The sequence below is a fragment of the Glycine soja genome, chromosome 2 (genome assembly GCF_004193775.1).
Source record: "Glycine soja cultivar W05 chromosome 2, ASM419377v2, whole genome shotgun sequence".
Classification (NCBI taxonomy): Eukaryota; Viridiplantae; Streptophyta; class Magnoliopsida; order Fabales; family Fabaceae; genus Glycine; species Glycine soja.
Window position 1 is genome coordinate 11,270,360 of NC_041003.1, and position 16,154 is coordinate 11,286,513.

General features: G+C 29.5%; 1 protein-coding gene across 1 annotated transcript; it reads right to left on the reverse strand.

Moving 5' to 3' along the window:
* Nucleotides 1-664: 664 nt before the first annotated feature.
* Nucleotides 665-1,327, reverse strand: LOC114372635 (uncharacterized mitochondrial protein AtMg00820-like). Its single transcript, XM_028330311.1, has one exon. It carries the CDS (start codon nucleotides 1,325-1,327, stop codon nucleotides 665-667), a length of 663 nt encoding a protein of 220 aa, XP_028186112.1.
* Nucleotides 1,328-16,154: the final 14,827 nt, after the last annotated feature.

The following is a 16,154-nucleotide window of genomic DNA, read 5'->3' on the forward strand; positions in this document are numbered from 1 at the left end:
TGCTTGGATTACTCATGAATCTAGACACGATGCTAATTGTATGTACGATGTCTAGCCTTGAGTTGGTTAAGTAGATTAGCAAACCGACTAGGCTTCTATAAACCGTTGCATCAACTTTGTTTTGCCCATCATCTTTTGAACGCTTCTCGTTCATCGCCATAGGTGTGGCAAGTAGTTTGCAATCTTGCATGTTGAACTTCTTTAGTAAGTCATCCGCATATTTTTCTTGCGAGATAAATATTTGTCCAGGTCTTTGCTTGACTTGCATGCCGAGAAAATATCTCATGAGTCCAAGATCGGTCATTTCATACACTTGCATCATAGCCTTTTTGAATTCTTCCATCATCTGTGCGTTGTTGCCGGTGTAGATTAAATCATCTATGCATAGGCACAAAATCAAGAAATGATTACCTTGCATCTTCACATATAGTGACGGCTCACTTGGACTTTTGAGGAATCTATGCTCGACGAGGTATTTGTCTATTTTGTTGTTCCATGCTCGGGGAGCTTGTTTGAGACCATAAAACGCCTTTTTCAAGCGATATACTTTGTCTTCTTCTCCTTAAACTTTGTATCCTTGTGGTTGCTCCACGTATACTTCTTCTTCAATCTCTCCATTCAAGAAAGCTGATTTTACATCTAGCTGGTAAACTTGTAGCTTCAACTATGCAGCTAAGGCTAGTACAGTTCTGATTGTTTCCATGCACACAACGGGAGCAAATGTCTCATTGAAATCAACTCCTGGGAGTTGTGAATAGCCTTTAGCGACAAGTCTTGCTTTGTGTTTCTGGATTGTTCCATCCTCGTTATATTTAATTTTGTAAACCCATTTCAGGCCAATGATCTCCTTGTCTTCTAGTTTTTGCATGAGCTCCCATGTATGATTTTTCTTTATCATTTTGATTTCCTCGTCCATGGCTTTTCTCCAAACTTCTTCTTTCGATGCTTCCTCAAACTTTTGAGGTTCACAGGCAAAAAATCCAACATTTGCATACTTTGGATTCAGTTTGTGTGGCCTTCCTGATCTTCGAAGTTGTTGTTGTGGGACTTCTTCTTGCTGGTGTTGTTGGTCATGTTGTGTTGATGATGGTGGCAGTGTGCACGGGCTTGGATTGGTTACTTCTTGCGTCTCATTGACTTCAGTACTCCATTGCCAACTTGCTTCTTCGTCAAAGATGACATTTCTTAAAATGATCAGCTGCTTTGAATCTAGTTTGAATAATCGGTAACCTTTAGATTGGTCACTATAGCCGACAAAGATGCATTTTTCTCCTTTTTCATCGAGCTTTCTCGGTTCTCCTTTGGAATGTGCGAATAAGCAACACATCCAAAAACTTTAAAATGATCAACTGTTGGTTTTCTGTTGAACCATGCTTCATATGGCGTCATATTTAAGACTGCTTTAGTTGGAGAACAGTTGAGGATGTATATTGTTGTGCTAACAGCTTCCGCCCATAGATTCTTTGGCAAGTTCTTGTGTTGTAGCATTGATCGAGCCATTTCCATAATGGTTCTATTTTTCCTTTCAGGGACACCATTCTATTCTGGAGTGTGACGAACAGTTAGCTCCTTCTTGATGCCATGATCATTGCAAAAATTGATGAATATGTGCTCATTGAATTTTCCCCCATGATCTATTCTCAAGATTTTGAGGGAATGCTCACTTTGCTTTTCCACTAGGGCCTTGAAGTCCTTGAAGCAAGAGAATGCATCGGATTTTTGTTGGATGAAGTACACCCACATCATTCGAGTGTAGTCATCAACGAAGAGGATAAAATATCTTCTTCCACCAAAGCTGAGGGTACTTGATGGTCCCCAGATATCAGTATGCACCAATTGAAGTGGAGCTTTAGCTCTCCAAGATGTTTTTGGAAACGGTAACCTGTGCATCTTGCCATAAATGCAGCCTTCACAAACTTTAAGGTTAGATGAAATAAAAGGAAGCCCAAGCACCATATTTTTTTGTTTTATTAATTTGAGGCCATTAAAGTTTATATGACCATACCTCAAGTGCCACAGTATGGACTCATCCATATTCTCACATTTCAATGCATTGTTTTGCCCAAATGGCATAAATAGAGGAAATACTTTATTAGGAACCATTTTGATAGAAATAATTTGGCCCTTTCTTTTATCAATGATATTACATTTATCATCATCAAAGATGACTTTATAATTTTTATGAATAAATTGACCAACACTTAGAAGATTTTGAGTAAGACCTAACACATAAAAAACATCATGGATATATTTTTGGCTACCATTTTGAGTTTTAACAACAATGGTGCCTTTTCCTTCAACTGTTTGAACATTTCCATCACCAAGTGTAACTTTGGATTTTATTGTCTCATCTAGTTGCACAAAGCAACTTTTGTTTTTTGTCATGTGGTTTGAACAACCAATATCAACATACCATACATCCCTTGATTCTTGAGAAGATAAAGCGGAGTACAAAGTATGATCAAGGGATTCTTTATTTTCTAGAAAATTTGCTTCTTCTTTTTGTCGGTAAAAACAATCTTTTTCGTAGTGTAGGTACCTTTTGCACTTTTTTCATTTGTACCGACAATCATTTGTATCATGATTATTTTTCTTGCATAATTTGCAATAGGAGCTTGAAGCTTTATTACTCCATTGTTTTTCGCTCCTTTTTATCAGGATTAGTAAATGCTCCTCCTCGGTTATTTTTCTTATTTCTATCATTTTTAGAGATATTAATTTTAGATTGGAATGCTTGTTGCTCTAGTGGCTACTCAAATCTTTTCATTCTAGCTTCATGAGCTTTTAAAGAGCCCATTAATTCTACTAGAGTGAGTTTAGATAAATCTTTTGATTCTTTTATGGCAGCCACAATATGATCATATTTTATTGGAAGACTTCTTAATATTTTTAGTATTATTTTCTTGTCTTCAATCGTGTCCCTGTAACTTCTAATTTGATTGAAGATATTAGAGACATGAGAGAAGAAAGATTGTAAAGATTCATCTTCCTGCATTATTAATGTATCAAAATCCTTCCACAAAGATTGAAGTTTAATAAAAATTACCTTGTCTGTGCCTTTAAATTCATTTTTCAGAGTCTTCCACGCCTCCTTTGCATTTTTTACTTGCATGATTCTTGGAAAGATCTCTCTACTAACTCCTTGTTGGATGAATAAAAGAACCTTATCATCATGTTGCTTGTTTTGCTTGTACTCCTTTTGCTTTGTTGTTGTCCACGTAGCCAATTCTTCTTGGCTTTCTGGGACTGGATATCATTCTCTATAACATCCCACAAGTCTTGTGAGATGAATAGAGTTTGCATTTGGATGCTCCAATAATCATATGCTTCCCTATTAAATATGGGAACTAAGGTTTGGTTATAGTTGAAGGTTGGTGGGCTAGGTGATGTAGCAAAGGCCATAGGATCAACACTGCTCTGATGCCACTGTTAGGATATGGGACGTGGTTATGCCTTTTTTCTATGGAAGGATATGGTAGAAATGTATGATAGAAATGATGGGAGTAGGAAGAGGATGCGTTTTTAGAAAATTGACACCTTAACTTGAATTGTGCTTATTAGCTTCTTTACTTACATTACATGGCTTGCTACAACTTATGCCTTTATATAGGTTACACAGGTGATTTCTACACACTTCTATACTACTTAGTCCTAGAGTCTTCTAGACTCATCTATCATCTACCATCCATCTCTATAATGTTCTAGGTGCTTTTATGACTTTAGATAATAAGATATTTTTCTACATCCATCAAGAAGTTTCTACACACTACAACATCTCCATAGGTGTAAAACTATCTAGATAATGGACCACCAATTATACATCTACACTTTTCTAGATTAATCTTCAACACGCAGGTCTCAATTCTTACAAAAAAAAATTGATGTATAAAGTTAGAACATAAAACGTAGTTGGAGGAAATTAAGCCTTTATTTGTTTCCTTTTCTGAAACTGTTGGGAAGCTTTGAACCTCAGGAACACATGGCCAGAGGAATTGAGTACCGTGGAAGGTAGTTGAGCACAACAAGAATGGCAGTTGCAAACCTGTGTTCAAGCAATTGTTTAAATTTAATATCATGAGCCAATAAAATAAAAGAAAAGAAAACCTAAATTTGTTAGGTTAGTATATTGTTCATTATACATTCATACTTGTCATAACATGAAACAAAATAATATATTTACTATGTTCACACAAGTAATTGGATCTCTTAATCAAGATCGGTAAGTTTGGATTTATTAGAACAAATGGAAGTATCACTTTAATTCAAAATAAGGCGACGGACAAATACTTCTTTGTTAATTACAAAAAAAGGTATATACTGTATTTACTTTTTATGTTACTTTAAATATATTGGAGATCCATGAAATATATCGAAATTTTGCAACTAATTTTAATTTTTTTTTACTTTTTGTTGAGTTTCTGGAATTTCAAAAGTTTCATGAGAGATTCCTGTCGTTAATCTCTATCTAAAACGTGATGAGATGTCCATTAGTTAAATATGTCAATGATACATGTGCGAAACTACATTAAAGATATCAATGATACAACATGTCAATTGGATTTTTTTATATATTTAATTTAATTCAGTAAACTATTTTATTAAAAGAAAATAAAGTTAAAGGTTTGGAGTTTGTCTAAAAACAATGTTTTCAAAAAAACTAAACCAAGTCCTAAGTTGGTTAGTGCGTTGCTGTGAAATAGAGAAGTAATCCCTTTTCGTCTCCATCTCTAATGCATCTCTTCTCTGTCTCCATCTCATGTTTTGTCTACATTGTCAAAATTCTACACCTCTGGCAACTTATTCTTATGCAGAAACTCCAAACATCAGCCTATTAGACATTTAAATCTCACATAAACCCACCCACCCATGATCAAAGCCAAAGTCCTAATCAGTTGATTCTCTTCAACTATATACAACACATTGAATCCATCATAAACCAACCCAATTTACAAAACAATTTTAATCACCTTGAATCCTTCAATTTCGGGGACAAATATATCTGACGGTTAACTTTTGTTCGTCAGCGTTAATATAATAGCTTACGTGGCACAGAGGGACAAATTTGTCTCTGAAATGATTGTCAATGTGACTATCTCTAATTGCCAGCATAGAAACATATTTGTCATATAATATTTTTTTTTTACTTTTTGTCTTCCCACACCGTTGACAAATGCATCCCGGAAAGATGAAAATACAAAATTTAGTCCCTGAAAGTATAACAGGTGCAACAAATATATCCAAACGTTAATAGTAAACTGTGATTAATTATTATAATTTGAAAAAATTTATAATGATTAAGACAATTTTTTTTAACAAACTCGTAAATTAAATTAAGTCTAAAAGAAAAAAAATACTTGTTTTATAAACTATAAATAATTTTTTTACACTCACATTCTTGATGAAAGGTTCAAGTAAAAAAAATGATTATTGTAAAACATTATAGTTAAATTAGATCTATGAATAATTTTTAGGAAAAATTACAATTGCAATGACACTTTTAATTTGTAAAAAACACTCACCTCCTTTGGAATTATTTTTTTTAAGATTATGATTTTTTAAATGATCAGTTAATAAAAAATAATTGTGTATGATTTAAAAAAAAATTTAAAAATTAATAAACTTTTATTATTATAATTTATAATTTGATGACATTGCATATATTAATAGACATTCATATTTTATTATTAAAAATTTATAAAAAAAACAATTAAATAAATAGTATAAACAGAAACAATGATTTTCTTATTGTTTTACAGTAAAATTTCTTCTTTTTTTTTCCTGTGTTGATAGCATTTATTCAGGAATTAACAATCAAAGGATTGATTTTTTTTTTGTAGTTGAAGAAAAGTAAGAAGAATTCGCTAAAGCAATAAAAATTTACTTCTATTGGTAATATTTTATGCATGTCTCAACCTTTGATAAAACTTGAAAATTATATAACGAAAACATATATTTACCAATGTGATATAACTCTCCCAAAATTTTGTCACAATCATTATAAATTTTTTAAAATTATAATAATTAGTCATAATCTATTATTAACGTCACGATATATTTGTCGACTTTTTACACTTTCGGGAACTAAATTTTGTATTTTTATATTCTAGGGATGCCATTTGTCAGCGGAGTGGGAAGACGAAAAGTCAAAAAATATTATATGACAAATATGCCCTTATGCTAACAATTAGAGATAATCACGTTGACAATCATTTCAGTGACAAATTTGTTCATCTGTGTCATGTAGGCTATTTTATTAACGGTGACGGACGGAAGTTAAATGTAAAATGTATTTGTCGCACTTTTTACACTTTCGAAAACTAAATTTTATATTTTTATTTTTCAAAAATACATTTTTCAGCAAATTACATATTCAGGGACAAAAGTAACTATTTATCTAAAGAAAATTTAAAAAAAATAAAAAATTAGGACTCAGACTTTATTTCTTTTAATAAAATAATTTATTAAATATAAAAATAAAAAAATTCAGATGACACGATACTCTGACATGGCTCCGCATGTGTATCGGTGACATGCTTTACTCCGCATGTGTATCGGTGACATGCTTTACTAACAGACACGTCATTACATTTTGGACGAAAACTAAAGACAAAGATCTCACACAAAACTTTAATGTTTCAAAGGCGTAACGAAAAGAAAAAAAATTCACGATCAATTACGAAATTAAGATATATTTGAAGAAACTCCAACATATTTAAGCTTTTTTTTATATAGAAAATATAGGAGTAATTGTGTTTTTTATCTAGCTATTATGTATGATCGGCGTGACATTTTGATTTTTCAATATCTTTTTTTACTCAAATTTAATCGTCTATCTTTTTTATTATTACAATCAAGACATTAGTTAGTCGGTTTCTTGTATAAGAAAAATATATTCTGTCCAAGTAATTAAGAAACAAATTTTGAATAGGAAATTGTCAACGGATTAAAAGTAAAAGAAAAACGATGATATTTTTGAAACGTTTTGTATGAAAGAATATATAGGATTTCAAAGAGAGACCAACTTTTTTTTTAATTTTAGATAAAATATAATATATGTTCGATTGATAAGTACTAATTTACTAAGTAAAATAATTGAATTGATTTAATTTATAAAGATTTTAAACAACATAAAAAAATGAGAGTTGTAATTGTAGGTAATCTAAAAAGAAGGATTCAATTGTATGAATTAAAAACTTGTAAGAAGAAACGTTATTGGAAGAGATTGACTCTCCCCTTCAAAAAGGATTAGTTTTTATTTGTCGGCAAAAAAAAAAATCTTTTTTTAGGAAGGCAAAGAAATATCTTTTGTAAGATGGTATCCAAAAAAAAAGAAAGTTGAGAGATAATAAAATAATTATTGAAATACAAAATTATACATTAATTATAGTAGAGAAACTACAAGTGTAATTATGCCAAAAGCATAAAATTAAAACAACTGCATGCTCAACTTTAATTTTTTTGAGAAATAATATTTTATTTTATTTAAAAAAACATTGTTAAATTTAAGTATCAAGTATGTCAATTATAATTAGGTTAAATATTTGATCTGGCCGGGGGTGGGGGAGTTGTAATGAAATGAAGGCTATTCAAATTATATCTGTTTTGGACAAACTATATTGAAAGTTGAATGGACCTATATTGATATTTAAAATTAAATCAATTGAGAAATTAATAAAATAAGAAAAAATTAAGGGGTATTTGGTTTTACTGTTTTCAGTTTTCATTTTTACTGAAAATGTGTTCGGAATATTTTCAGTGAAAATATTTTCTCAAACGAACCAAAAATTGAAAATAATAAAATTTCGTTTCTAATATTTTTAGTTAAAATTAGAAATCTCATATTGGGTAAAATAAAAATGCGGTGACAAACAATGTAATTTTAAGCAAATATAAAAATACATTTTTTTTAAAATGTATTTTCAGTGTTTTTATTTTTTGAAAGTAGAAAAAAAAGTCAAATCAAACATGTTTTCAAAATTATAATATTTTAAAAATAAAAATAAAAACAAAACACACCCTAATATTTAGGCATATCTTCTTTTTTTGAATTAAAGCTGCTACCCAACAACTCATTCACGGAAATAGTCTCTGGAATCGCCTTTTCTTCTTTCATACTCTTTACTAAATCACATTCTAAAGCCATTCATATTAGGTCATTATTGTTTATAGAAATCGTAGAAACTAATACATCATAAGCTTATATAATATATTTGGTTCGTGCAAGATCTCATGTTCCAACTAATATGGTAGGTAGTTGTTTATTTTTGTAATGATAATTACATAATAATAAGATTCATCATACTTAGGAATAATTTTGTCAAGGATCAAATATCTAATAGCGTTAGTTATTAGGTCGGATCTCAATACTCACCATTTTATATCACTAATATCATATATAAAAAATTTATCATTAGATGAACTTTTCTTGGTAATTTTATGGGGGTCTATATATACTAAAAATATGAGACATCGTATTAACTTTATATAATTAAATTCACTTTACATGAATGTAGTTTATTCAATATATATATATATTTGTTGACAGTACCAGGTATAAATCATTAGACTTACAGTAAATTTAAACCATTAATATAAATTATATAATCTTACTGGTGTGTTTTGAGAAAATTAATTAGTTAGTTTTAATTAATTAAATCATTTAGTTTTATTTATCTAACTTTTGATTTTAATTATTTATGAAATTATTAACATATTAATATTTACATTTTTTCAAAATAATTAGTAAAGTATATTATTAATTTGATTTTTAATTATTTCTTTAAAAATTATTTAATTTTTTTATAGAAAAATTAACTAACTCATTTAAGTTAAAAGTTAAATGGTAGATGGTAGGGATTTAATTAATTTACACGCGCGCGCGCGCGCATATATATATATATATATATATATATATATATATATATATATATATAGAAAATTATTACGGTAATAATTAACTTTGTATTTAAATAAATAATTTCTGCAAGTAAAGAATTATTAACGTAATAATTTAATAATTATTAAAATTTTTGTAAATAAATTAGATGAATTTAATTAATTGTTTATATAATATAATAAACTCTGATCATATGAAGATTTATATTACAAATTCAATTATAAATTATTTTAAAATACACTAGATCACAAATTTAATTATAATAGTTATTGAAATTCATTAAAGAAAATTTATTTTAATAAATCACACCGAAAAATTCATTTAAAAATATAAAGAACTCATAATGATCAGAAACTACTATTTATAAAAAAATATAAAAAAATGTTAATAATTTAAGTCTATAATTTTTGGAAAAAAATAATCAATTAACTAAAATGGTTTAATCAATCAATTAATTAAAGTTAAAAATAATTGGCTAATTAATCACAAAAACCATGTCAAAATTAATATAATTATATTTTTTTTTTCAATTTATTATGGGAAAATTAGTAAATTAATTTTTCAATAATTTCTATAAATAACTAAAGTAGAAGCTAAATTGATTAAACAATCAATTAAATCCTCTAAAAAAATAATTAGTTAAATCAAAACAAATGATATAATTGATTGATTAAGATTAAGTAATTGATTATCAAAAAAATATGTTAAAATTACTATATATATGTATGTATTATAAACAGCAAAATTAATTAAGTACTAATGATTTGGATTTATTATACTAATGTCTAATGTCAACAAGTGCATGTCTCTCACGATCAATGCTTGAGGCTATGTGAAACATCCGAATAAATTAACAAGGCATGTCAAGCGCTCACGATTTTCAAACTCAATATTTAAGGAATTCTGAACTATCATAATAGATCAATCGAGGCAGATCAACCTTTGACCCTTAGACCTAATCATTATTAATGTGGATCATCTCATTTAGAACTGGTGGACATTGACCCTTTGACTCAATGACAATAGCTAGAAGTGATCCCATTGATCACACTAATTCACTGAAAGCAGGACAGTGCAATAGGATTTCTTGTGAGCTCCTTAGCATGCTTCCACTTATATATATATATATATATATATATATATATATATATATATATATATATATATATATATATATATATCATGGCCTGGGCCACGGTGGACCTCATTTTATTTGGTCTTTGGGGGACAAGGAAAAATGTCACCTGCCGTAGAAAGTGTTGCTGTTAAATGTAATAAAACAATAGCATGATTATTTAATTCTTTTAAATATATATGACTGTTTTGTCATTAATAAAGTAAATGATCATGTTATTTTTGAACTGTTATGTTTATGATAATGTCATCACTTACATCTCATAAGAGAGAAAGAGTGTAAACAAGAATAGAGTGGTTTTACAAGAGAGTGTTACAGTTCGATATGTATTTGGTGGTGTATTTCTTTTGATGTTTGTTATTCACTACTAGTCTCAAATGTGTTGCCTTTATCTTGGCACAACTCAAAATAGTTTGACTCTTTCACCATACCTATTGACCACAAGGTTGGTTGCAGTGTTGGTTTTGAAGTATTGTAATGGTGGCGTATGCTGTTGCGGTTTGGCCGAAATGTTGTTGGATACAACAACTTTCAAGTCATCGGCGAAGAAATTGTTTTACAACCAAATGCTTTATTGTGCCGAACAAACCTTCAACGAGGACAAGACATCTTTAATTTTACTCTCCTATGTAATTTTCGAACCGTTATAATCTTCACCCGCAAATCTAAAAAAGAGACACAAAAATAAAAACACTTAGATGGAAACATATTTATCTTTATACAATAATAAGGACATAAAGATCATCAACAACATAATTTATTTAAATAAATTATTTAATCAAAATTCATATATATCTACACTAGCTACATGATCATATTTACTGGTCCACCAAAAAGACTGGACCACCTTAGCATTGGGCATATATCATAAGCAATAGGAAGACAGTTTTTTGTTTTTTTTACTCTAGCTGTATGGTTTTTTTTAATAATATAGTTTTGGAATAGTCAGAATGTTTAATGCAGTATTGCCTAATGATTGATTTGTAGTATGTGCATGTTTTCAAATTTTGCATGGTTAGGTGTGAGTGGGGATGAAGCCACGAAAGCTATACTCAAGTCGCAATAAGTGTGGCGACGAGCTGACCAAGTTCAATAATCAACAATATACTTAATTAAAAAACATAAATAAATTATTATCAGTTTTTTTTTTATGATATTGGTACGAATTAACTCTATAAAAAATAATAATTAATTTTTATTGAAAATCATGAACACACTAATAAATATTTTTCTCATAATACAATTTCTTTCATACCTAAAGACTAATCAAGATTTAAACTTTAAAACATTTGATTAAAGGACACAGTTAGTATCCCTGTGTCAATATTGATTTTACTATCAGTTATTTAATGGAATAAAAAATAATTTCTCAAGAAAATCAAATACTGGGAAATATGAGGCTTTCAATTCCTCTTTTTTCTATGTATTCATCCATTTATTCCGAAACTGTTGGCTAGATTAACGTAATGCTAACAAGTCATGTGAGGTTGGTGATGTATCACTTAACGAGTGTGCAAAGAACTCTTTTCATGGAATGCCACTGAACTTTACCGTTTTTTGACCCGGCCTTTTTGCTTTTTCTACTCAATGTGACCTTGTGGCCTATGGGAAAGTTTCCATGAAACGTAACATGCCAAAGCTCAAGTTTAATTTTCAAACTTCTAGTTAAACCAATTGAATTCGTTTAAAATTTTCTGGTATTTAAAGTAAATTAGTAATTAATGTAAACCCAACTCGTTGACCATGTCATTTTCCCCCCTGTACATGCCCTAGGTATGCGTTAGGTTCCAATTGATATGAGACCACTTATTAGCTGCCAACCACATCGATTCAAATCTGGCTCCCTATGTTTGTCAATCGTCCCCTATGTTAGGAAGAAATTATTACTTGGTTCATGATCGTTACATGTTGTGATTCCGATTAATGATTGTGTAACACGTAAACAATCAACTCACTAACAACATGATTACGATTAATGTTGTTGTCCTTTAACATAATGATATGAAATTTAAAATCCTCCTTAATCCTGGTCCGGAGGGGCTACTCTTAGTTATCCTTCACAAGTTATCATGAATGTCGGGAATAACCATTGTGCAACATGGAATTGTTAAAGAAACAATGTTCATCTTTAGTGGCACTTCCTAATCATAACCAACTTTTTTTTCATTTATAAAAATTAAATTTAAAATCTTGTTTGGGGAACTCTAGTCAAATTTTACTTGAACGAAACACTTGATGTTAGTTATTAAATAAAAATATTATAAAAATGAATGCTTTTTGGGAACTACATTTCTTACCCATAAAATCACATCAATTAGGTTAAATGCGTGAAAGCTTGAACTAGCTAGGAGCTTCTACTGTGATGTAAAACACTGCATCATGGATGCAAAAACAAATCCATTATAAATTTGGTATCATTGATAGATAATCATGTTTATTAAGCATTTAATTAAAAATTTGATCCTCAAGTGTGTTTGAAGAAACATTTATTAGGAAATATCATCTCCTTAAATAAGTTTTGATGCTTTGAGAAAATAATCTTTGACTTTCAGCTGCTGATGGATAGACAAGCTAAGTTAAAAAAAAAAATAATAAATTTGGTTTAAAAATGTATAAAAGAAGACAAGTTAGAATATAAATACATCCTAATTTTAATTACACAATAGTCATATAATACGCAAATCACACGTACATGATATAGATACATCAACAATTCGGAGGGGAAGAAATTTAAAATGTAACTAAGACTCTAACTGGGATTAGTTCTATAACCCACACAAATGACAAACCTGTAGAGATACCTCAAAGTCGTCCTACTTGACAGTGGTAAAAAAAAAAAATACATCGATAATTTTGAAATACCCGTGTACGAAAGTTCAGTAGTCAGTACTAAAGATTGAGTTAAGCTTTTTTAATTTTTTCAGGATTAAATATTAGCCTGGACCTAAGATTTTTTTTTGAGTTAAGTTTTTTTAATTTTCTTGGCACCAAGTTTCTTTTGTTTGTTCATTGATTGTGACATCTGTAGTTGTTTAATGGTTTGGCAAAAACATTTACAAAAAGTAAACTAAATCAAAACCAAATGATTTTAATCAGTTTGGTGTTCTTTTTCCTTTTCAGTCCGACCTAAACCGGCGCTTCTCCATGCACCCTTTTTCCACCTGAAGGTTTCACTTAGATTTTAGTCAAATGAAGGTACAATATTGAACCAAACGGTTGGACATGTGTCATTTTACGTTACACAACTTAAAGGAAGAAACGTAAACACAATTAAGAAGGTGATTTGCTGAGTTTGAGTAACATTACATGCTTGCATCTCAAGGGAATGGTGGGTTGTTTTATGCTCAATATAGAAGCTGTAATAAAGTACAAAGTGTGTGTTTTTTTTTCCGTACACGAATGGTTTTTTTTTTATCAGATGGAACCCAATTCATAGGCACTAATTGTAAAATAATGAGCTAAAATATATTTTCTATTTTTAATAAATACTCTAATTTTGTATTTGTTCACTGATAATTTTTTTTATTGAGTTCCTAATAAAATAAATTATTTGATTTTTGGTTCTTGACACTTTTATTTAATCATTGATAAATTAGTGAATTTTATGTTTGTTTTTTTATTAAAAAATCATTTTTATTAGTCTTTTTTAAAGGAACTAATAACAAATCATTTTGATAAAAAAAAAATTTATTTGATAAGCTTTAGAATTTTGATCGTCCTACTTTTGAGTGCATGGAGCGTATGCTCTTTCTTCCATATGAATTTGCGTCTTGTTTTAAGTTCAGTGGTTATTTAACGTGTGAAATGATTAATGTATTGACATGTGAAGCACTCAAGAAAGTTACTAGCAATTTGTGAGTAAAATAATCAAAAAGCATAGTGATGATTATGTTATGGTGGTTGTGTGTTGCTCAAATGCCAACTATGGTCCTTGCTTACAATTAAGTACATGAAAGGAAATTATCTTTTTTGCCTAAAATTGCTTACTTTTTTAATTGTTTAGATCTGTCCTTTACATTGATATCCATAATCATTGGCTCCAAAATTTGCTCCATTGAAAAACAAGAAGTTACAGATTAATAATGTAGGGACTAATTAGTCTCCATTATGTGCAATTTGTACAGGCCATTGCTCAATTTAGAACTGTTTACTCTTATGTTAGCGAGAGCAAGGCATTGAATTCTTATTCTGATGCAATACAAAACACACTGAAGCTTGGATAGAAGGCAGGGATGGCCAAAGGTTTAAGCCTAGCTAGGATGCACACATGGAATAACTTGTAATGAAACATCCTTTTGATCTTCTCACATGTTTGTTTACTTCAACAGGAGTTTGGGACAGTCATTTTCGAACTTAGTCGCTTTCAGCAAAGGCAAAGCAGATGGATACAAATTGATGGAGTTCATCAAACAGAAACCAACCATAGTGGAAGATTCATCTGAAGGAAAGTGCTTAGCTGAGGTTAATGGCAACATATATTGAACTAAAGGATGTCATTTTCAGCTACCCTTCGAGGCCAGACGTATTTATCTTTCGCAATTTCTCAATCTTTTTCCCTGCAGGAAAAACTGTTGCGGCTGTTGGTGGTAGTGAATCTGGAAAGATCACAGTTGTTTCCCTGATAGAAAGGTTCTATGATCCAAAACTAAGCACATTTTTAACTCTTGTAGGAGCAAACTTTTGGTACTGACATTTTTGTGATACTATTGAAACTTTTTACTTTGGAAGATAGCAAGTTTTGATTCTTGGATGAGCTACAATGCTGATCATTTTGAAATGCCCAAGCAGGTGAGGTTTTTTAGGAAGTTTCACATCACTTGGCTCAATTCTCCGGGTGCAGATCATATATTCGTTGAACAACTTTACTTAGTACTAATTAATTTTAAATAGAAATCTAACACTGTTGGATATCGTGGACATTAAGACACTACAACTAAAATGGTTAGGCTATCAAATTGGATTGGTGAATCAAGAACCTGCACTCTTTGCAACTACCATTCTTGAGAATATACTCTATGGAAAACCTGTTGCAACAATGGCTGAAGTGGAAGCTGCTACTTCTGCTGCAAATGCTCATAGCTTTATCACCTTGCTTCCTAATGGCTATAACACTCAGTGGATTTTGGTGAATTTATTCACCACAAATGAAATTTTTTGTTTGATTACCAAAAATGAATAGTGCAATTACTGAAATTATCAACACCCCTTTGTCCAATCTTGGCAGAAATTGATCAACAAAAAAAAAAAAAAATCTTGGCAGAAACATACATTCAATTAATTTAAGTTAACCGTTATCATTGCAGTTGTTTGTTACCCTCTTGTCTTGCACGGATTTAGTAGTAGGTAACAAAACCAGTGTCATGGATTCTTCAAGGTGTGAGAAACTTACCCACAAATTGCTCTTACTTCACGTGTCAAAAAAAAAGTTTAAAAAAGAATTACATGAACATAGAGCTTTTTTAGATTGAGAAAACATTTTATTTTATTTTATTTTGCTTTTTACAAATAATTATTAAAATATGTTTTTATTTAATTCAAAGGTTTCAAAAGATAAAAATAAAATAAAAATAGAAAACCAAACACGTCCTTTAGTGTTTCTAAAGTTCTATAAGCTGAATGTTCTTGTCTTATCTGTTATTTCATTTATTTTCTAAATGATGGAATATATATAGAGTTTAATGTTACAATGTTTTGTTGATTTCATTTTCTTTTATTTAATTTTATTGAGTTAAATAATTTTATATTATCAATTAATTATAAATTAGTATTGAAATGGCATTTAAGGTAATTTTGTCTTAAAATTATAAAATTATAAAAATCATCTGATTTTAAAACTTAAATATGTTTTTTATTCATAAAAATATTACCAATGCCAATTTTAGTTATAATTTTTATTATTTTTTAAATTTTTATATTTGAGTAAAAACACAATTTTATTTTAGTCTCGAATAAAGAAGTAAAATTATATCACTTTTAATAAATATAAAAATTAAAAGTAAATAAAAAAACCCTTATAGAAACTAAAATTAAAATTTGTAATATTTTAATAAATAAAAACATTTAATCATTTCTATTAAACACTAAAATGTGATTATTGAAGAGGAATATCAGAATATCTGTACG